General features: G+C 39.7%; 1 protein-coding gene across 1 annotated transcript in view; it reads right to left on the bottom strand.

The window, feature by feature from the left end:
* The window catches only part of lhfpl3 (LHFPL tetraspan subfamily member 3), a 66,542-nt gene extending 44,769 nt beyond the window's left edge, over positions 1-21,773 (bottom strand). The window contains exon 1 of the mRNA XM_080887930.1: positions 20,908-21,773. Coding sequence (XP_080744056.1) covers positions 20,908-21,343 — 436 coding nt within the window. The 5' untranslated portion in view covers positions 21,344-21,773. The remainder of the gene's footprint in view (positions 1-20,907) is intronic.
* Between the last annotated feature and the right edge of the window lie 1,187 nt (positions 21,774-22,960).

The following is a 22,960-nucleotide window of genomic DNA, read 5'->3' as shown; positions in this document are numbered from 1 at the left end:
TTACGTTACTCCTGGGGAGACGGTAACGCCTTAATGAGGCGTAGAAAACTTCAGTGTTGTGCTTGACATGGCAGTTTGTACCAACAGAGATGCTGAACTTTTTGCTGATTTCCACAGGAGTCTCACACTACATAATTTCTCCAGGAAGACATTGTTGGAGACATTCTGACATGTAAAAATGTTTTTTTTAATGTTGTTATCTCACATATAAACTGTTACAGCAGTGGATGCTCATAATATCGTATCTTAGGTCTGTGAGTGCAGAAGCCCCACCCAGCAGCTGTTCAATCCCATCGTTTGCAAATAACAGCCAATAAGAAAAAAGGTGTGTTACAAACAGGGTTTAGGTGGCTAAAACAGCTTGTATGAACTGAGGGTTTTCACCTCACTCAAATACAAGATAAACAGGGATTATTTTACTCTGTGAATCAAGCAAAGCTGCTCTGGTAAAAGAAAACATATGGAGCTGGAAATGAGCATTAGAAAGAAGACATGCAGAGCTGCGGCTGTTCACAACATTTAATTCTTTTTTCCTCCATTTCATTATGGTATTTTGGCAGCTCTAAGTTAAGAAGAATTTCCTGTTCAAACTCTGCAAACTGGTCTGACTGGAAAGGACTTTTCAATTACTTACAAAGAGGAATCAATAAGGACTGAGTCCAGATGTAATTGATTAAATGGAGTTAGTCCAAAACTTTCAAATTGCTGGGATGGAAGGATTTTTGGAAAGCACATTTAAAAGTATCCACTTAATCAAATATAATGAGTTAATGAATCCCATAAATTATATATTTTTTAAATCTCTTTTCTTAATGAACATACAGTGGGGCAGACCTCAACCCCATAGAAAATCTGTGGCGGGAGTTGAAAGTCCGTGTTGCTCGGCGACAGCCCCAAAACATCACTGCTCTCGAGAAGATCTGCATGGAGGAATGGGCCAAAATACCAGCTACTGTGTGTGCAAACCTGGTAAAGACCTATAGTAAACGTTTGACCTCTGTTATTGCCAACAAAGGTTATGTTACAAAGTATTGAGTTGTATTTTTATTATTGACCAAATACTTATTTTCCACCCTGATTTACGAATAAATTCTTTACAAATCCTACCATGTGGATTCATGGATTTTTTTTTCACATTCTGTCTCTCACAGTTGAAGTGTACCTCTGGTGCAAATTACTGACCTCTGTCATCATTTTAGGTGGGGGAACTTGCACAATCGGTGGCTGACTAAATACTTTTTTGCCCCACTGTAGATAGATCCAGTATTATGATGGCCTTTGAAATGCAGAGCACATTGATATTCACATTTCTGTAGAAGAAATAGTTTATTAAAGTTATTCCGAAGCTTCCCACAAGACTTAAAAGGCGGCCAGGAAAAACAGAGAGGCAGGGTATTTTCTCCTCCTCTGAGATGAGCTTATGCTCCTCGAGATTATCACTTTCCCCTTCTGGGGGATTTGTCACTGATCCCTCGTGCAGTGGGCAGCAGGCAAACTATTTAGTGACTGTCCTTCAGGAATACATAATACAATAGGATAATACAACAGTAGACTGGGAACATTTTCTTTAGCAGGGCGGAAAATAACAATTTTGATGACTACTGCATGCAACACACTTGCACTCTCTTGCATTTCATATATATGCTGTCAATGTCAGACTCAGAGCTGCCAATCACTTGGTTTCCTCTCCTAATGCCATTTAGCGCTCTCATTTCCTTCCATACCCCCCCTGCTGATAGCGCTCCTGCTGCTCCATAACAAGCACCTGATTAGGAGTCTTATTAAGGCCTATATACCTTCAGCACATCCATATCCTGCAGAGACTCCAGGGAAGACCTCGTTATCTCCCCATCAGCTCTGCTGCCACCTTCTCTCCATGTCTGGCAACTGGACACTCTCCAGTCATCACCATCGCACCAATTTAAAGGGCAACGCAGCGCCGGTAAATGCCAACAGACTTCCAAAATCTGCTTTCTCTGGCCTCGGGAAAAACTTAAGAGAAGCAGGCAGAAAATGGAATGAAAATAAAACCTACTTCTGACAAACACAGGAGAAATCAAGGCTGTAGCCTACATCTGAGAGATGCTCGTTGCTCATTAGGGATGGTGCTGCCTCATGCAAACAAATTGTGGGTGTAATTAGACATTTGACAGTTTTTAAAAGCAGCGATGCTTAAGAGAAGCCCGCAGCAGTTGTGTGCAACATGAGCATAAATCAGCTGCTTTCTAGTTGGTTTAATGATGAGAAAATGAAGCCTGTGGTGTCTCTGATGCTTGTCATCCCTAAAGCAAAGACACACATTATATATGCACAATACCTAATAACTGACTGGGACTATTAAATCTCTGTACAAGGGGGAATTTTGCAAAATTTAAAGAGAATCCAACGCACAGTGGCTGAGTTCTGGTCAATTACATTTATCACTGAGTGGAAAAGTGCATGCTGTCATCATTTTCACAATTTGTTCAAGAGTTTGAAATTTGGCAGCCAATTGTTGAAAAAGGATATATCATGTGGCTAAATAACTTCTTCTTCACCCACCTGTTTGGCTGCAAACTTTTGTAACACTGAAATGTTTTGGAGGAAAGAGAGACAAAAACAGCCATCACAGATATAAAAGTCCAATACTTCCTCATTTCATGAACAGAAGTATGAAGTTTGATACAAACGATAAGGATCACAGTAACACTTTATGCTGTATTCACACCAAATTGTTGGCTTGATTGGACACAACAGGGTCATTCCATCTAACATTAACCAAATCTGAAAGCCTGCACCTCATCCCCTCAGATTTGTCTGCTGCACACCTATGATGACAACTTCCCATTCGTTTATGACCCTACCACCTGAAATCTGCAACAGATATTGAGACTCATCAGACCAGGCAACTTTTTTCTGGTGCTCTGTTGTCCAAATTACTCTGTGAGCACATACAACTCGTAACCCCAGTTTCCTGTTCTTGCTGATCTTAACTGCTGTAGTCCATCTGCTTCAAGGTTTGAGGTGTTGTGGGTTCAGAAATTCTTGCATAACTTGGATATTTGTGTTACTGTTGCCTTCCTGCCAGCTCAAAGCAGTCTGGCCTTTCTCCTCCGACTTGGATTTTCTCTCTTTCACACCATTCTCTGTAAAACCTAGAGATATTTGTCTGAGAAAATCCCAGCAGATGGCCAGTTTCTAAAACACTTAGACCAGCCTGACTAACACCAACAACAATACCACCTTCAAACTTACTTAAATCACCGTTCTTCCTCATTCTGATGCTTGGTTTGAACTTCCGCAGCTCATCTTGATCAAGTCCACATGATACGTACCGAACTTTAATGTGTAAATCTTATTTTCAAACTGTATGTGCACAGATCAGGCTGTGCACTAAGAACACTATCTGTTGGTACGGTCATCAAAATCTGTAGAAACATCTTTGAGATATAAACAAACAGAAATGAAACCATACTCTATCATACACTCAGTCAAACAACATTAGGCAGTGTTTTCATGCTCGAATCAGTTGGCCTCAGGCCATTATATTATGTTTGTCAGTAAACACGCCATCATCGCTGCTGATTTCTTTGCAAATTTAACCTGAGCAAATGAGTATCCATTTTGCGGAGCATAATTGCAGTCCCAGAGCCTTTTGAAGAAGGGGGTCTTTGGATGTCATTTTCATTTGGCTGGCAGCCCCCGACCGTTTCTCCTGCCTTTCCCCGTCTCACATAATCTCCATCTCTCTGCTCATTCCACATCCTAACTACTCTGCAATCAAAACTGTCAGTCACACTTAAGGCTCTAAATACCTCATGATTCCCCAATCAGACACACCAGTCTCGCTTTACCTCGAACCGGCTCCAGACGCTGCTGCGACCCCATCTGTCCATCACACGCCGACTCATTTTTGAAAATGTCATCAAATGACAAGTTGTTTATCAACAAGATGCAATGAATGGGAAATGCTTTGACCTTCATGATGTCAGAGTCATGACATTTTCTGACTTTATCTCATTGTCTTTATTTGCTTGATAGCCAGTGTCGGTTGGTGGTGGGTGGACGGATTTCCATGAAATTTAGAAAGACACTGATGATCCTCGAGCTTTACTTTGGCACCAGCAGCAGTTCAAAGTTTCATTTTCTCTGTGAAATATCTCAGCTCACTAGATGTACCGTAGTATTTTAGCTTTTTAAAGGTTTATGTAAAGATAAAAGTTTGTGAAAGCCTTCTTTTGTCCAGTTCTTTTTGTTTAGATACTCTTTATTCTGTATATGATGTTCAGAAGTTTGGAGATCGCTTAAACTGACTGATTAAGCTAAAACGAATTGACTTCTGCTGCATATCTATATTATTGCTAATATATATTGTAATATATCTATATCATGGCTAAAGCACTTCTGGATGGATGCAAACTGCATTTCGTTGCCCTGTACCTGTGACATGTGCAATGACAATAAAGTTGAATTCTATTCTATTCTATTCTATAAAATAAAATAAATCTGAGTTTAAAGTTCCCTATGTCCCAAGCACACAGCAAACAGAAAACCTTGTGCACTCTACATATAAATATGCAGTTAGGTTTACAGAGATCAGTGCCCTCTAGTGCGTGCAGGGACCTTGTGGTCACAACAAATTGGAGGTGCAAGGATGAGCAGCACATATGCCCTCTGATGATATTCAGCCATACTGAATTTGACCCTTTCTTACTCAAACATGAAGAGAGCAGAAATAAAACATCATTTGTTTTGGTAATAGTAACACCAGGTGGTTCTTTCTTGAATGTAAGACTTTATATTTATAAAAAATCTGTAACCATTTATAATTGGAGCATTATTTTCTAAAGCTCAGGGTCTGATCCAGTTAACTGTGAGAGACAGTTTAATATTTGCTAGTGTAAAGGCAGTACTGGTCGCGCTGTCAGCCATGAAACTGTTTGGTTTGTGAGCTGCTGACTGTCTGGCTGTGATTTCATCGTCTTGGGCACAAAGCTCAATCTCACCACTCCCCCAAACCACACACCTCGTAAAACAGCTCACCCTCTGTGACACCTTTACATCGCTGTGTTTAGATTTACTCACCGGCTGACAGCTCTATTAAGAGCAACGCTGATCATCAGGGCGGGAGCCGTTAACACTTCAATCTTCTTTTTTTTTAAAAATTGTGGCTTTTGGTTTCATGAAGATATATATATCGCTTAAATTTCTCAGTTATTAAAAAAAAAACTTTTGGCTTTATTTGGTTGTTTTCAGTTGCTTCAACCCAACTAGCAAGATTTTATTGGTTTATTTTATTATTAATTATCTCATCAATTTAGGCTAGAGTGGATAAAGCCTTAGTCATACAAACTTAGAGACTGGTCTGAAACCATCTGGCAACCATCGGTCATCATGAAAAACACGTTTTTCTGTGATTCCTTTGGTCACTTATGTATTGCTAGTGTTGTAGTTTGAATGGAAGTGATGGACTTATCTACAAACACTGTCCAGTTTGTCTCTGAGCTGTAGTGAAACTGAAAATTGTTGAAAGTAGAGGTTCGCCTTCAAAGTAAAAGCTGTGCCGCAGAGCTGCAGACATGTTTCCGAAGGCACAACTTTTACTTTGAAGGTATTTGTTTGATGAACTTGTACCAATAGCACACTACATCATCTGTCAAGCACTCCAGGGATTTCTTAAAGTAAAGAAACTGGATATTCTTCAATGTCAAATCATCTAAACCCAACAGAGTATCCTTTACATTAAATACAAAACTGAATGCAGAGACACCAACAAACAAGCAGCAACTGAAGTAAAGGCAGTAAAGGCCTCGCAGAGCATCTCAAGAAAGAAAACATATTTTCTGATGATGTCTGTAGGCTATATTTGGCAAAGATTTTTCATCCAAGTATTAAAAGTATTAAAGTTAGGTAGTTTGTTAGTTAGTCCAATTAAATTTAATCTCTGAAAATGGGTTACTTTAAATGCCTGTAATTCCTGAACAGTTAATCCAATACTTTTGTTAACCCCCCTGAAATAAAGCTGAAAGCCTGCACTTCATTCACATATTAACTGCCTTATTTAAAACCCACTGTGATGGTGTACAGAGACAGAATTACAAAAACAGTGTCACTATAACTGTTCGTGTTACAATTTGAACAGTTTACAGTTAAAATTACAGGAGACCGTTTACATTAGTGATGATTTTTTTTTAGCCACCCAGAAAGCAAAATTCAGGGTTAATATCTCAAAATTTCAACCTAATTACTTATATTTTCAAGTTACATTCTCAATTTCGAGTTATTTTTCCACAAGTTTGAGTTAGCACAAGTTAAGAATTTTAGATAATAACCTAAAACTTTGACTTATACATGCCAAAAAGTTTGTTTTTTTTTCAGTGACAGAAATAAGCTTTTGGATAAAAAATCTCAGAAATTATTACTTGACATATAAAAATTGTTAAATAATAGTGTGATTAATAGTTGATATAAATTATGAACTTTTCAAAGTTGTTTCTAAGCGTGCTGAATAGCTGTTAAACAGATGCGCTGAATGCAGATGTATGTGCTTCAATCATAAACTATATAAAAGTTTTGTTTTTTCCAGGACTAACATTGACTTCATGTTACAATTGATTGTAAAGACTTACAAAGCTTTAAATGACTTTGCCCCAAACCACAGTATAATGTAGAGATGCTAAAACCTCATTCGCTCCTTCACTACCCCATCACTGCTCTCGCACCGTTGCACCCGTAAAAGCGTCGGGGACACAGCCTTCTCTGCTCATGCAACCAAAAACACTTAACCATCTGAGATTACAGAGGAGCTCGGGACGCAAGTGAGCACAACATTTTTTCATTCAAATTCAAAGTAAAACAGCACTTTAGTGTATTATTAGAAATGCTTGCTGTTTTAACCTTGAGTTGAAGCCACTGTATAAAATGTGCTCCACAAGCTGAAACGTTTAAACTGAGCCATCGCTGTCCTCTGTGTTTGTATCTCAGTTTTCAAAGTAGGACTATTTTATGTCTGTTAAGGTAACACGTGTGTGAAGCTGTAAACACAGATTTTACAGGTTGATTACTGTCTCTTTAAAATCCTCATCAGCTGAAGGAGGCAATCCACTTTCTTAATCCACAGACTCGAAACGGGTCTGTAGTGGGAATCCAAAATCTCTTCCAGCTGACTTGGCAGCCTTTTAATTCGGTTGATACACACTGCGGCACTGTTTCTCTTTCACTTTATGCTTCTTTGACATTTTTTTTTTGTACTCTAGCCGCCAACCGTCCAACCGCTGTGACCTCTCTGAGCTTAAAATTGAAATGTTTTCCGTTCCAGGCAGCACCTCTAGGGCAGGCGGGTGGGGAGGAGCAGCTGAGCACTTTAGAGGGGGTAGAGGAGAAGACGGCAGAGCAGAGGGTTTCATCTAAACACCTTCAGGTGAAAGCCTCACTCACTCCTTTCTGCTAATGGACTCTTCCCTCTGTGTGTGTGCGCGCGTTTTCACATGTGGTCATGTTACATCACTTTAAAGCCTCTCAGACTCTTCCAGTAATTCATTATATGGATGACAGGATAAAGATTGAGCAGTCATTAGTGTCATTAGCACTTGGGTTTATTTTGGAGTGCACATGCATACATGCACAGATTAAATTAAGGGGTTATACCTTCTCCAGAGAATAAATAAACAGAACAATAAAATTAGAGTGAGCCATCTGGTGGCACTTTTTTTGGTGCTAAAATTAGCCACAAGTAGCTATCTTTGACCATTTTCACATCTGAAGATTGTCCTGAAGATTTTTCCTCCACTGCCTTCCCGTTTCAACAGTCTGGTCTTTTTTAAATGCCCCAACAACATGCACTTTGAAAAGCAGTGTAGGCGTATAAATCTGTGCTGAAACGGATAGTGTGCAAAAAACAAAAAAGAAAAAACCCCCGGAATAATTAAAAAAGAAAAAGACAAATCAAATGTAGAAGTTTCTAAAAATGTGCACATCGCCTTGGGTTGTATGTGGGTTGTGCAATTTTTGCAGCAAATATAAATGTACTTTCGTCCCAGTTGTAAGGCAAACAACAGAATAACATTTTCCATAAATTAATATGGAAATGTGGAAATGTGCCGAGTGGCACAAAGGATTCACACACAGGACACAAGACGAGTAAATCCTTGAAGTGTTCAGTGAAAAATGGAAATTTGAACATCTACAATATGCAAAACCAACCATTTTATGCTCATCTTTGGACCTACAAACAAAGAAATACACAGCTCATGTGCAATACTCAATCATGTCAGAAATGGACATTGCATTTTTGCATATTTGGATTTCATCGTTACTTTTCTGATGCTTTTTCACCAACTGACCACAATACACAGATGTGTTTGTGCATACAAGTGCACAATTTATTGATAACACATATTTTAATTTAGCACTTTGCTACTGAAAGGAGAACAGTTACTGAGGCAGTTGTATGTACCGACATATCACATGCAAAAGTTACGTTTGCGTGATTTCCTGTTAATATTTTAGAGGCAAAATGTGAAGTTAACATGAACATTTTATGAGAGAAGTGTGGTAAATTATTTTTAACTACAATATCTGATTCATTTCAAGGGAGTTGTTACACTTTATGCATGTAAACAAAAACATCTCTGTAGAGATTTTTTTAAACTTAATGTAATATTTGTTAAAAAAACAATTTATTACAGAAAATTCAAGATTTGAAAATGGAGTGTTTATTTATTATTATTGTCCTTATTGTTATTATTATTGCTATTTAATGGAGTGTTTATTGAACCTTCTGACGAAAAAAAGAAAAGGTAAGTCAATATCAATTTTCATGCATGAGTTTGTATCACATTTGCTACATCAGGCTTGTTCTTTAATTTATTGCTTAAAAACGTATTGTGTAATTTATTTTGTTTTTTTAGAAGTTTAAAAAAATCACAAAAACTCATGCATCAAATATGATACACTTGGCTTTACGGGGCTAAGGAACTTGTATCAAATCTCGCAAGGACCTTGAACTGGGGCTGATCCAGAACATGTTGGACAGATCACATCTCTCAGCTGATTGGTGGAGGTCTGGGCACCTCTGCTTAGACTGCTGCTCAAGAAGGCATATGAGAATTAAAGGTTTAGATTAGAAAATAAACAATGAGGTACAATGACTCTAATTGGATTATTATAACACATGGACAGGAAGCACACAAGTGGCATTTTAATCGATAGATTTCATCTTCCAGACATTTCCTGGATCTTTTCTCATTATCTGGCCTCCTCCTCCTCCGCCGTCGTGGTGAGGCTGTCTAACCGCCTATCTTTGCCTCTCCTTTCCTAAACACAATGTGACGGTGATAAGCTGTACGGCCCAGTTCCACTTGACATCTTTCTGAGGAGGTGTAAATTTGAATGCCACGCAGCACAGCGAGCATTCACATAATAATATCAGTCAGTCAGGAGCTGTATCAAACTGTTATCATGCATGAAACACAAGGCAACTAGAGCGTGCACGACTCACACTGAGTCTCTATGTCACTCACGCTAACACGTAGCTGAAGAGCCATCAAAAAGGCCATGCGTGTAGTGGCAGCTGTGTCCTGTTACAGCGCTGCTTCCTGTTGTTCTGGAAAGCAACATTTGGATCAATAAACCTTCAGCTACCAAATGGACCTTTTATTGCTACCTCTGAATGCCAGCTCCACTCTCTAGAGGACCACTTAGTACGCAGAGAGCACCATGAGGAGAGCCACTTACTGCACAGGGAGCTGCTGGTCAGGCAACCAGGAAATGGATGCTGGGTTGGAAATGCTTCAGCAGCACTTTGAGTAACCCACCTCTGATTCTATGGATTTTTATGGACTTATAGTCACAGAAAAGCAAGCAGCTGCTCATGCCAAAGGCAGTGTTCATGTATGCGCATTTGTGTGGGATCCAGATGGCCATCAGAGCTCTGGAGCCCATCCAGGTTATTGAGCATCGATGTGCATCGTCTTGTCAAGAGCTGTGTGCCTGCTGCTCCGCACTGAGCATGCTCACCTCAGCCTGCTTGCATCATCGGTGCCAGTTTATAATAAGGCATGCGTTTAAAAGTTTATAAGTTGTAACTAATGGATTTATTAATGGCAACTAAAGTGGCAGTTTACAATCTCTTTAATTCCTCTGAAACACAAAGTATGAAGTGAGCAAAAAAACAGCAGATGGGCGACAAATTACCAGAGAAAACAAGTCTCTTAATGATGTGTTGGGATCACGCAGGCATCCAGTACAATACTCAGAGAGCCTGTCACTGTATGTGACGTCCAGAGGATTTTGTTTACATGATGTCAGGTTTAAATGGCATCAGAGACACTTTCTGCTCTGATAATTAATGATAATTTTTATATATTTTGTCATCATCACCATCGCTCTGATCCACAAACCCTCAGACCCCTTTGGCTCCTCCTGGAGATGGAGAAGCCACAGGAGAGTGAACCTGTGTGGCTATTTTGGGCTGAACAAGGCTCCAAAGGCTTACACCAGGACACAACCACTTGCCAACAAGCCCTTCCCCCAGGCCTGTCTGTAAGGTGGAGCCCAGGTAACCTTTTCTGGGTGAGGCTGAGGCTCACCCAAGATAATTTGCTAAGAGCAGTATAGTAGGATCACTCATGAATAAAATTCCCTTCAGCATGAGGAGGTCTGCAGTTGTAGTGATGCTGTACTGGTTTGTTGTGGTAAAGAGAGAGCTTAGTGTGTCTACCAGTGTTGGTCAAGTTACTTGAAAAAAGTAATCAGTAACTAATTACTGATTACTTCCCCAAAAAACGAATCCCGTTACTTTACTGATTACTTATTTTCAAAAGTAATTAATTACTTAGTTACTTTTTAAAAACACGATTTACAACCTGAATAGGTGATAAAGCGATAGATCTTTCAGCCCAATTCTACTTTTTCTGCATAATCCATCATACAAAATGTAATCAAATAGAAAAGTCTCTTTTTTTAACTTGTTTTATCAGTTTTAATCTTTTAACTTTATGCATCAAGCAAAAATTTAATTATATGCAACATTCTCTGACTTGAATAAATTAGTTTAACATTTAAACCTTTTTTTTTTACACATTCCAGCACATAAAATAAAATATTTTTTGTGTTTACACTCACTCTTTCAAATAGATGCAAGTAAAACACAGCAGAAAATAAATAAAGTCAAAGACTCAGCGGTCCTGTTGCTCTATTTTCACCTGTAAAGCAGGAACAGGGTAGGCGGAGGTTTACCCTGGTGCAGGTGTGCCGCGGTCAGTTAAAGAATCCCGAGTTTCTCTGTGAGTTTCCCATTACGGCACTCGTGCTTGCTTGGAAGTTTAGGGGTTTTTTTCGCTGTAAAAAGAAGTTTTCTTCCCACGCACGATGGACGCTAATGTTTTTGTCACTTTTTATGGACTCAAACTCAAAGTAAGGTCAGTACTTCCACGCTTTGAACGCTGCACGCTCATACTCTCTGCCACAATCGATATGTGATCCATTGTTGATCTGCACACAGCTGTTGTCACTAACGGCGCACTCGCTTACGTCACTGTCGTGAGACATTCTTGCAAAAAATCACGGTTTTAGTAACACAGTAACGCAGCGTTCCTACGGGACAGAAACGGTAATCTAATTACCGTTTTTGCAATAGAGATTGAAAATGTGACGTCACTCAGGGGTAAAACCGCAAAGAATTCTGGGAACTCGTGGCAAGAGGTACTAGCGCAATTGAAATCAGTGATCAGCGATAAAAAGAAACACAAAAAATGGCAAGAAGCTGTTGTATTATTAACTGCAATAGCCGGTCGCATGACAGCCACGGAAAGCCGACGGGTAAAGATAGCCATGTTTCCGAAGTAACAAAGAGGCGACTGGATTGCAGCCATTCAAAGACGTCCCAGAACACTCCAGCTCACAGGTTAGTCTGCTCGAAGCATTTCTACAAAGGTCAGTCTGCTGTTGTAGTTAATGCGTCATTTTTCTTAACATAATTGGTGATATAGGTTACAAGCAAGTCTGGCGCTGAACAGAAATTGTCGCGCTATGCTCCTTTATTTGTTGTGCATAAATAGTGAATTGTCCTGACACAATATTGTGTTTCGCTTCTGTTATTACCATGGTACATTGACAAAAACATAAAACAGTTGTTTTGTATCACTAATTGTCCAGTGCGATTACAGCATACAATATTATTGTCACTGCTACATTTCTGTGATGGGTACCAGAATTTATTTCTACTACTAATTAATTACCATTGAGCTCAAAGGTCCTATTAATAAACGGTTAACGAATGTGTGTTTATGAAGACGATTTGTGAGACTGGTAAACTTATGATATGTACGATGGTCTTTCGTTCTACACGGTGCATTTCAAGGTCCTGCACCCATCCGTCGGTAAACTGTACCTGGGCTTGTTGCAGTGACCTGAAGTTACTAAACTTCACGAGTGTATGCACTCACTCCAAGAAGCGTATAATTATAAATATGAGCGTGGTGAAAGTTGGGCAGCACACTAATGTATTTTGTCCCTCTGTGTGCTCGTAAGGATCTAACCCTTTCACTGGTTTGATTTTTTTCCTCGTATCTTTTCTTTGACTTTTCATTAAGTCTGTCTTTGTACGGACCAGCATTGTTCTCCTTCGTTTTGTACATACCTTTTTGGGGGGCAAAGAAAAAGCAAGAATTTATTGGAACCGAAGAATGAATGTTTTGCGGTGCTGCAAATGCTTGCATTTGATGCAGGTACTTGGATTGTTTTGCCACGAGTTACCGGCATGCAATGCGCGAAAGTCACATGGTCTGTCAATCTCTATAGTAATCCCTTACTTTACTCGTTACTTGAAAAAAGTAATCAGATTACGCCCATCTCTGGTGTCTACATTCCTACCCTCAGCGATGGCCATGAAGTGTGTCTACCAACAAATTTAGTCTGCAGTCATAAATTTAAGTAAATCAAATATATGACTCCATAAAGTGTCCAGTAAAGAGACCCTGCTGTTTTTTTTTTTAAATCCAAAGACGTGAGAAGAGCTCATATAGCGTAAAAGACTATAAATAAACTGGCAGATTACTGGTATTTATCAGCTGTACAGCATTGATTTTGTACTAAATTTGGGCTAAATACTCAAATATATTGTGTTGAAAAGCTTTTTAAAAAGAGTTATTTTTCATTGTGAAAAGTTTTTATTTTCTCAGCACAAAGATGGGAATAAATAATGTAGGAAACATAAGAAGTTATTAATGTGTTTTTATTATAAACAGCCTGTCACACCCCATAAGCCAAAATTACACCACTTAGAAAGTAAATCTCCATCATCAAAACAGTCTCATCTTTGACCTCTTTGACCTTTAAACTGTGATTTTTTTTTTTTAAAATCTAGTCGCAGAAGAGAGAAAATGGAGGACCCGATTAACTACTGTACAAAGAAATGCAAAAGATGACCATCAAAGCTGTGTTCTGTTTCATATCAAAAAAAGGATATCTCATCATTAAAGAGATCATCATTATTCCTGGCATATCTTTCAGAAATCTTGATGCACCAGAAGCCAATACTCATCAAACATTCAAGAGATCCCATTATTGGAAAGAAGCCTCTGAGCAGTATGTGCTGTCTTTGACAGCCTATCACAGCAGCCTCAGACCACCTGAAATGGCATCTGACAGGGAATATATGTATTTTTTTTACATCCTGATGGGATCAGACAGAAGAAGCTCCTCGAGATTGTGTATCCAAGCTGCCAAGAGAGCTTTTAGTGGCTGGTCCCACATATGGACTTGTTGGGACTTGAAAATGACATTGAGGAGGAAAGGTGAGAGAAGTGTTGATTCACTCCATTCAGATGTCGTAATGGAGGTCTTCAGATCAGATGAGTATCAGCGATCATCGTTTAAGGTCCTTGTATAGGATTTGCTGAGTTTTGGTTTCATTTTGTCTTGAGTTTCTCTTTTTTTTCATATCGTTATTACATTCTGTCTACATGCTAGCTGCCTCTTGCTCGTTATTTCTATTTAATGACGTTGCCTACATTCTGATTTCTTCATTGTTTTTGCTGATTCTTTGCAGTTGTGCCTGCCTCACCTTACTTGTCTCCTCCTGTGCTTTATTTCTGCCTTCTGTATATATATGTATGTTTTGTGTATGTATGTATTTGTATACATAAAGTCTTGTCTTTACTGTTGTTGGATCATTCACTCTGACTTCTTTTTGTGTGGTTTCCTGTTTTATTTTATTTTCTAGGACTCAGTATATTTTTTGGACCAAATTCATCATAACCAGGATATCTTTCCATTATTTAGCTTCATTTAATGAGCATCAGGAATCACACTAAGAGCTTGGTAAGTCAATCCAGGGTTTATCAGTTTAGCTACAAGCACTTTCACAGGAAGGGGCATGAGTTTGAAGCTTCTGACCAATCACAAGCATGGACATGTCTACTGGAAAACCAGCGGTGTGGGTGTGTACAACAGGAAAAAAGCATTGTTCTGGAGTTCAGTAATCAAAGGATTGTATGAGTGTGTGTGCTTCAAGTGCTTTGGTCAGCAGGACATTAATAAAGACCCGCTACATTAATAAAGTTTACCCTATTTGAAGGTTTTCCTTTCTGCCTTTGTGTCAAGTCTGTGTTTCTGTTCTTGTGTTACTTCCTGTTTTATGTTGATATCCCCTCGTCTCGTGCATTATGTTCAGTTTTGCTTCTTTGTCATAAGTTAGATTCTGTTCAGCTGTTTTCTCCAGGCGTCTCCACTCTGACCTCATCTCCTCTTGTGTATTTAAACTCTCTGCTTTTGTTCTCTGCTTTGTTGTGTCCTCTCTCATGGCTGTGTCCTTTGTGTGTTTCTCCAAAAGTGTTATAGTTTCAGATTATTTGTAACAGGCTTGTTGTTCTTTGTTATTTATCAGCAATAAAGTCATTTTTGAGTTTTATATCTCTTGTTTCCAAGTCCCGTGTGTGGGTTCAAACTCCTGCCTGCTATACAACAAGCCGTGATGTTCTGTCATTAAGACATGTTAGGATTATTATTTATTAATGTTTACAGATCAATAAATTCTTATTTTAAAAAACAGACGAAGAAGAAATCTACATTTCTTACTGAATCTTATCAGTGAAAGACAAAGACTCCAAACTCTCCTGCTACCTGAGAGATCTTCCAGGAATGGTGATTTTTCAGAGAACTCAAAAATAAAAAGATTCTTCACCCTCAGAAAATATGAAGCAATAATTCTGATTAAAATGCAATTGACATATATAAAATTACAGGTTTATTTAGTAAAATAATCAGTGGTTATAAGATTACATTAAATTTAGCATTTTACAGACTACTATTTTACATATGTAACAAAAAAACACGGAAAGTTTAAGAAACTGTCAGCATGTTGTCAGCTCAGTGTATAGTAGTTTGTTCTCTGGAAATGGCTCCCCAGGACATTAGCGCGTCCCTACTATTTGCCTTACGGTGCGACAACAATGTAACTGACTTGGTGAGCTTAGAAGATTGCCAAACTCTTTTCTGACATTTTACGATCAGTCATTAGCCATGAAAATAATCATTAGCGAGCGCAAAAACTCTCTGTTCTCCTGACTTGGTGGGAAACCCGAGGAAGGCCGACATGGCTCAGAGGAATAAGAAGCAACTTTGATCTGTGAGTAAAACACCACAAAGATACCAACTGCTCCTCATTAGGAATGGCTCGTGATTGAGCTCATCATTGTGCTTTGTCTCCGAGATAATCCAACTCACAGCTGCTAGAGCTTCGGGGATTTTTAGATGAAAAGGGAACATTGTGCTGGGAGTAGGCCAACAGCTGGCCAGTGGTTCTGCTAACCTCTGCTACTTATAAATGATTAGGTATTTATTGTTTGGCCGGGTGGCCAGCAGACTTGAACCCCAAATGTGTGGGCATATTCTGTAGGCAGAAAGCAGGAGTGCAGTTTAATGTGATTGTTATTGGTTATGACATTTAATTCCCATTTGAGAACAAGCAGTGTTTTGCTGCAAGCATTTATAAAGGTGCATGATGCGATGCTGGCAGATTATTTATATACACAAACGTTTCTGAGCCAGAGACTCGGCGCAGAATCGCTGTCTTTATCAGTCATTACTTATCATATGTTTCGCTGCGGGGGTGTAAATTTGTGCAGCGCCGTTCATTTTCTCAAGAAATGAAATCAAATCTCTTATTTCTGGATCAAATTAAAGCTCAGTGAGTCATGTAGCTGCTTCTTTCTTCCACCTCTCTCTAGTCAATGTTGAGTCAAGGTCAAGTGAAAGACAAATGGAAGATATCGGCTATATTCTTCTTTTTTGTTCCCAGTTGGGACTGTTGACCTTAAACCAATCTTTATGAGAATACAAATGAGCTTCCATACGTCCATCGGACTTATTTAGATAGATTTATGTTTGCATTTTTACACAAAAATCACAAGCTGAGGAAAACAAATATCAAAAGACTTTAAAAGGGAGCTCCTTCTATCCTGCACATCAAAGCCGGTTTACAGGTTTATTGGAGAACTTGTTCTATATGTGGTGAAAATGTTGTATCCAAATTGGATAAATTAAAAACTGTCAGCTGAGGACAAAGGCTACAAGCTTGAAAATGAACCCAAAAAGACAAGCAGGTTCAGTGGACCCCTGCAGATGTTTCTCATCTGCTCGAGGCTACACTCGCCTAAACTGTCAGAGGTTGACTCATGATGTGACTGATTAACGGTGAGTGTTGTGGTGCACCAGATTGAGGATCTGTGCTTGTGTTTTAATTCTGCTATTTAGTCACAGGTGAAGAGGTGGGGTTGGCATTAGGTGTGGGCAGAGTCTCCTATCTGGTTGTCCTTTCCACACCCGTCCTAGATTCAGTCATCATGTGTGGGTATTTAAGGTTGCCTCAGTTCCTGGTCAGATTGCCAAATGGAGCTTGTGACAACCCTGTTACCGGTGATTAGTGTTCCTATTCACCTGTTAACCCTGGTCCCTCTTCTGTTTTCAGTTACCAGTCACATGCCCTAGTGAATCATCTGTTATCTTGGCCAAGGATGTTTGGAATGTAGACTGGAGCATAAGAGAATGGAACCACCAACCTTCCAATTAACAGAGGACCTGCTCTACCTTCTGAGCTATAGTCACCCAAACTGAGGTATTATTAACGCTGTCTCTCTTTACTTTTTCACCAACTTATAAATAAACACTTGAAAGGCATAAACTCCTTTCTAAGTCTGCTTTCTGGGTCTGTGACAATCCTTAGATGAATATGAAATAAGATCAACTAATGTGAGACTTCAGCAATAATCAGCACTAAAATTATTGCAAGCCACACTGTGTGACACGGATCTAGTAAACTTGGTTAAAAGATCAGGTAAAATCACAGTACCTGGTGAACTGTGGTCTAGAACAGGATTTATGGTCCTGTGTTATTACCCATTTACTTAGCTTGTTAGCTTTTGAGGTACTGCAGCCATGAAACTGCTAACTTATTCCCCATTTTGGAAGTATGATAATCCAGGGTCATGTGAATGGGGCATCAGTGACACACAGGTCTAGAAAACTGGTCCACAACCATCTGGAAACTGGATTTTTCACTAGAAAGAAATGTGTATCGTGCGAGTGGTTGTTCAAAACCTCCTTTCGATTGCTTTGATCGCTAGCATATTGGTGCAGTTGTTGGTAGTTTTCATGGACTAATGGAAGTTGTCTGCAAAGTGTGACAGAAAACAAAAGAGTTCTCTGTTTGAGGTTTGAGTCACACTTTTCCAAATCTTACAGCCCCTCGGTTAGTATTTAGCAAGTCAGCGTCCTCCATGCATACAACAGGCAATCTGCTAGTGACCAAATCAATCACAAGGAGGTTTGTGGTGCAGCACTCTGTTTCTGGCAACGAGCAGCCCCCAGAAACCCAACCAGTCAGGGTATGCACATTTCTCCCTGACGTTCGGCAGTTGTGTAGCATCCATTATGGTGGACAAATCTCAAGCAATATGGACATGACAATATTCAAGAAACCTTCAACCAACAGAGCCTAAGGAGATGCACTTTATTTGCATTTCTCCAAAAACCCAAAAGCATGAACCTAATCTCAAAGATTCCAGGTTCACATAGACCAGTTGAAAAGTTGGTGACAGGAAGGTTTATCACAAAGAGGAAAATGTAGATAGAAAGCATGCATGCAGTGGAAAGCTTTAATTGCTTTTAATGAAGAAGTTCTCTGTAGAGGACTGCTGTCTTTTCCACAGCAGAGGTTAACATAGTAGACCAGCAAACATGAACAGCAGTAGCCCACATTACCAGTGGTTCGACATACTTTTAGCACCGCTCAAAGGTGACAGCACACAGCTGTAGACACGAGCCTGTAAGGCTCAGTGTATAGCGCCTACAGACTACCACTCTCGAAGCTCAGTTTACACGGCTCTTATACCTCTGCTGTTTCTTTCGATGCTGTCCTTGGTGAATGTTCATTTCAAAAATACACTGCAGCCCTGAACTTTTCCAGACATCCTAGCTGAGGTTCGCATAAGAATGCAAATGTCCAGAAGCAGTCAGATTGGACATTAGCCAGTGTTTAATCTGCCAACTCCCTAGTACAATGTCAGAGAAACGTTCTTCTTAAGAAGAACTCAGTAAATCATCTTAAATGCTTTCAGAAAATGAACAAGGTAGGAATAGACCATCTATTTCCTTAGCTGCTTATTTAGCTAAGTGCCATGGGGTAGCTAGACAGGTCACCAGTCACAGGCCCATCACACAGAAAACAATAGAATCACCAATTAACCTTAGAAGTATGCATTTGGACTGAGGGAGGAAGCTGCAGTCCAAAGACATGCTGCCCTTTGATAAGCCCACACATTTAAAATTGTCTAAACTAAAATGGACTTTCAGTAAGCGCTTCATTAATTGGCCACAATGCTGCTAACAGAAGTATTACAGCACATCTGGGCTCTTTGGGCCAACACTGTAAAAACCAGGGTGTCATATCTTGACAGCCACCTCAATTGGAATATGAATATCAGTTCAGTTGTCCAGTCATGCTCTGTTTTCTCTTGTAGACCGTTATTAAGTCCTTATACACAAAGACATCTACACAAAACTACAGCTTGTCCAAAATGCAGCAGCCAGAGAGCACATCAGTCATGTTTTAGCTTCTCTTCAGTAGTTACCTTTTCATTTGATGATTGATTTTAAGATTTGATTGATGGGTTTTAAAGCCCACTGTGGGCTCACAAACTAAGTGTATCTCAGATCTTCTGACACCTTATATGGAAGGATACAGCCTGAGATACCCAGCCAGGGTTCTGCCAGGCCTATCCCAACAATGTAAATTTGTAAATGTGTTTTAAAAGGTGTCATATAAATAAAATCTCTTACTGTTATCACAAATCAGTGTCAGCAAGCTGTGAACAAATCATAAGATAACTATAGTAATAACGCTTGATTCTTGCTTTATTGTCTCTTGGCCTAAAGTTGGCATGGGAGGGAAAAATGGCCACGGGGTACATGCTTCACTGGAGTAAATGTTTCTCATTCACATGTACATGAAAAATACTTTATTTTAAAACACTTGGTATGTGTGCAGTATTTTTGCACCGGGTGTAGGAGGTGGTGTTTGTATGTAGGATGGTAAATGGAGTGGTACTTATAGAGTGTCTTTCTACTCTCTACTACACTCTGCTACATGTCTCATCCTTCACTCTAAGCGCTTTCTAACATTCATAGACACGGATGTATTAGGGTTCAGTATCTTGCCCAAGGATACGTCTACATGCGGGCTGGAAGAGTCAGGGATTGAGTCATCAACATACCCTCTGAGCCACAGCTGTATCCTGCTTGTATTCTATTGTGACTTTAATAAGGACTCTTGGGAGATATAAATCTAAAAGGGATCCAAATAAACAGAAAACAGAAAAACAATAAAATGTACAGAAAACACATCTGTGATAAATGAAAGGGGTAAAATAAGAAACGATTTCACTATTAAACTCTCTGCTCCTGTATGTACAGAAATAGTTTGTTTTGGATGGAACTCTCTGCAAAAAGGAGAAGAACTAAAAAATAATTAAAGGCGGGAGGAAACAGCTCACTCAGTACTATACATCATTACATTTCTTTGTGTGAGTTTTTGTTTTCTTATTATTTAACGTCCTGGCTGGGATTGAAGATAAAACCTTCCCTGTGTCATTAAATGAGCAAAAGAAGAATTTGCGTTTTCCAGTTTATGTTTAAGCACACCACAGGAAACACTGAGAAGTTATAAAATCAACGATATATTGAATTGAAGTGGAAGAAACTAAGAAGATATAAGCTTGTATTAAAATCTTCCATCTGTATTTTTGTACTTAAAATCGCTGTCTGTGTATGAAGAGAGTTCATTCACAGCTTCAGGTTCAGGGGGAATGAGTTCTCTGAAAGCAAAATGAAAATATTAGCATGCCTTCATTATTTCATTCTTGAGGGTTTAGTACAATGTTTGGAGCTGAAGATTTGGTCACTCCAAGGCTGTTGCCAGCCCACCTACACCACAGACAGTTATATAATGTTTTACAAGGGCTTTATTAACCAGAGAGAGTCTCTGACAAAAGGTCTCATCAGACAAAATCTACTCAATTTGGGCTCAGTGGCTTAACCTGTTGCACATTGTGATAATTTTTTTTTCTGTTTTACAGTTCAGGGTCAACTAATTTACATATGTAATTTGATGTAAACTACATGTTTTTGCTGTTGTTTTTGAAGTGAAAAAGCACTCCAACCTCTGAATTTGTTGGTGCCTTAAAACAATATACAGATGTTTTGTGCCAAAAACTATACAAGTCCACACCCTGACTGGGAGATGAGGGTAATATCTGTGCCTTTAAACAGTTTTAGGTTATAACATTTTGCTCACTGGACTCTTCTCACTCACCCCCAGAGCTCCCCTACAAGCCATCTTTCCAAACTTCCACCTGTAGTCATGCCTCTTACCTGCAGCCAGCTGCATCCAGCCGCAGATCTTGTACACGGTGCCGGTGCTACAGAAGAAGAAGAGCGCGAAGCAGGTGATGCAGGTGAGCACCAGCGCCATGGACATGCCGATGAAGAAGGAGGCAGCTTTGAACGCACCGGAGGGGATGCTGCTGAACTCGGTGAAGCTGCCCTGACAGGTCAAGTCCCGGGACAGCCCGTTTCCAATGCAGTAGTGGAACAGACCGAAGTAGCCCGCCTGCGGCGTATCCACGCCATCCCCGATCCAGTACGGCTGGATGAAGCACACCACGTTGACGATGGCGAAGAGGATGGTGAAGATGGCCCATAGGACGCCGATGGCGCGGGAGTTGCGCACGTAGTTGGTCTGGTAGATCTTGGCAGCCTCGGATGCGGGGAGCATGGTGGTGGTCGTGCTGGGGGCCCCGGGGACCATAATGTGAGGGTGGTCTGCGCGGTCCTCGGGATCTATCAACCTCCTCAGCAAACTAACATCTGCCTCATCTGACCACAATATCCCGCACAACTTCTCCCTGTCGCTGCTCGCGGATTTTTTTCCCCTACTGTCTGTTCAGTCACAGTTATCACAGCATCACTACGCTCTCATCCGTGGCAAGGTCGGTGTTTGATTTCTTTTTGCTTTTCACTCATTAGTCGGCAGAATCAAGACATGCGCTCCAGGGAGAAAAAAAGACGAGCTCTGGGAATCCAAAATTTAGGGGATTTCTTCCATATTTGCCTTCATGTGTAGGTTATGTTAAAATGTCTCTGCCTGAATCGTGTCCGCTGTTCCGATAAACCGTCTCAGCTGTGTGCACGGCTCTCCCTGAAATGGTCAGCCCGTTCTCGACGCCGACAGACCGACAGCGCAGCTGAGCTCCTATTGAATTAGAGTTGGAGGATAGCCTCGGATATTACAGGGCCAACCCACATCCCTTAATCCCACTCTGACGTACAGTCACCCGCGAAATCTTAAACAGACACTGATTTTTTTTTTTCTTCTAGAGCGAAGCGATTTTACGCCTGATCACTGCGACAATAATTGTATGGAAATTAGTGGATATAAACGCATCTGCTATTCAAATATTGATAATCAAATGCCAAGATGCAGGGTCTTTTCTCTAATGTTTTACCTAGACTGGTACATTCTTTAAACTGTAGCCCATTTTCTGGTCTGTGATATTAAGCTTTTTGAGCACAAAGACTAGATCAGTAGGCTACAACAACGATTTATTATATGTATTTCTTGCAACTGGCAAAAATAAATAAATAACAAGAAAAATAATAATGATAATCTCACATCAAGAACGAAACGTGCAGGATATTACGTCTTTTTCATCATTATTTTGCTAAAAATATTAAAAATATTATATTATAATATTACATTACTCCGGCTTCCTCCCACCGTCCAAAGACATGCAACTTGTGGGGATAGGTTAATTGGATAATCCAAATTGCCACTAGGTGTAAATGTGCGAGTGAATGTGAGTGTGAATGGTTGTCTGTCCCTATGTGTTAGCCCTGTGACAGACTGGCGACCTGTCCAGGGTGTACCCTGCCTTTCGCCCTATGACAGCTGGGATAGGCTCCAGCGCCCCCCGCGACCCTGAAAAGGATAAGCGGATGGATGGATGGATGGATATTACATTAAGCATTACATTGATATATAAAATGATTTTTTTTGTATTCCATATGGATGGATGAGTGGATAAGAATGTAGCTGAAGATTATGTATCTGAGTGAGTGATTAGCTAGAGAGAAAGAAATAACATTTTTAAAAAAGCATCAAATTGAAATAATATATACTTTTAATATTATGATGACTATACCTTCTTCTGTTTTTGGTTATGTTAGTGTACTACCAGTACACTGCAATGTACCAGATTACATCAGATGTTACCCATAGATTACTAGAATGTATGTTTATAAGTGTGTGAAAGCACAATTAAATATGTTGCAGTATGTAAGACTTGCTTTGATCCACGTTTATTGGGAAATATCGCAAATAGTTATCTTGAATCCGCAGTGAATTTCTAATGTGCTTGTTTCACTC

Source organism: Rhamphochromis sp. 'chilingali' (genome assembly GCF_963969265.1).
Source record: "Rhamphochromis sp. 'chilingali' genome assembly, chromosome: 7".
Taxonomy (NCBI): domain Eukaryota; kingdom Metazoa; phylum Chordata; class Actinopteri; order Cichliformes; family Cichlidae; genus Rhamphochromis; species Rhamphochromis sp. 'chilingali'.
The sequence above is the reverse complement of the archived record's forward strand: the minus strand, read 5'-3'. Positions and strand labels throughout refer to the sequence as shown.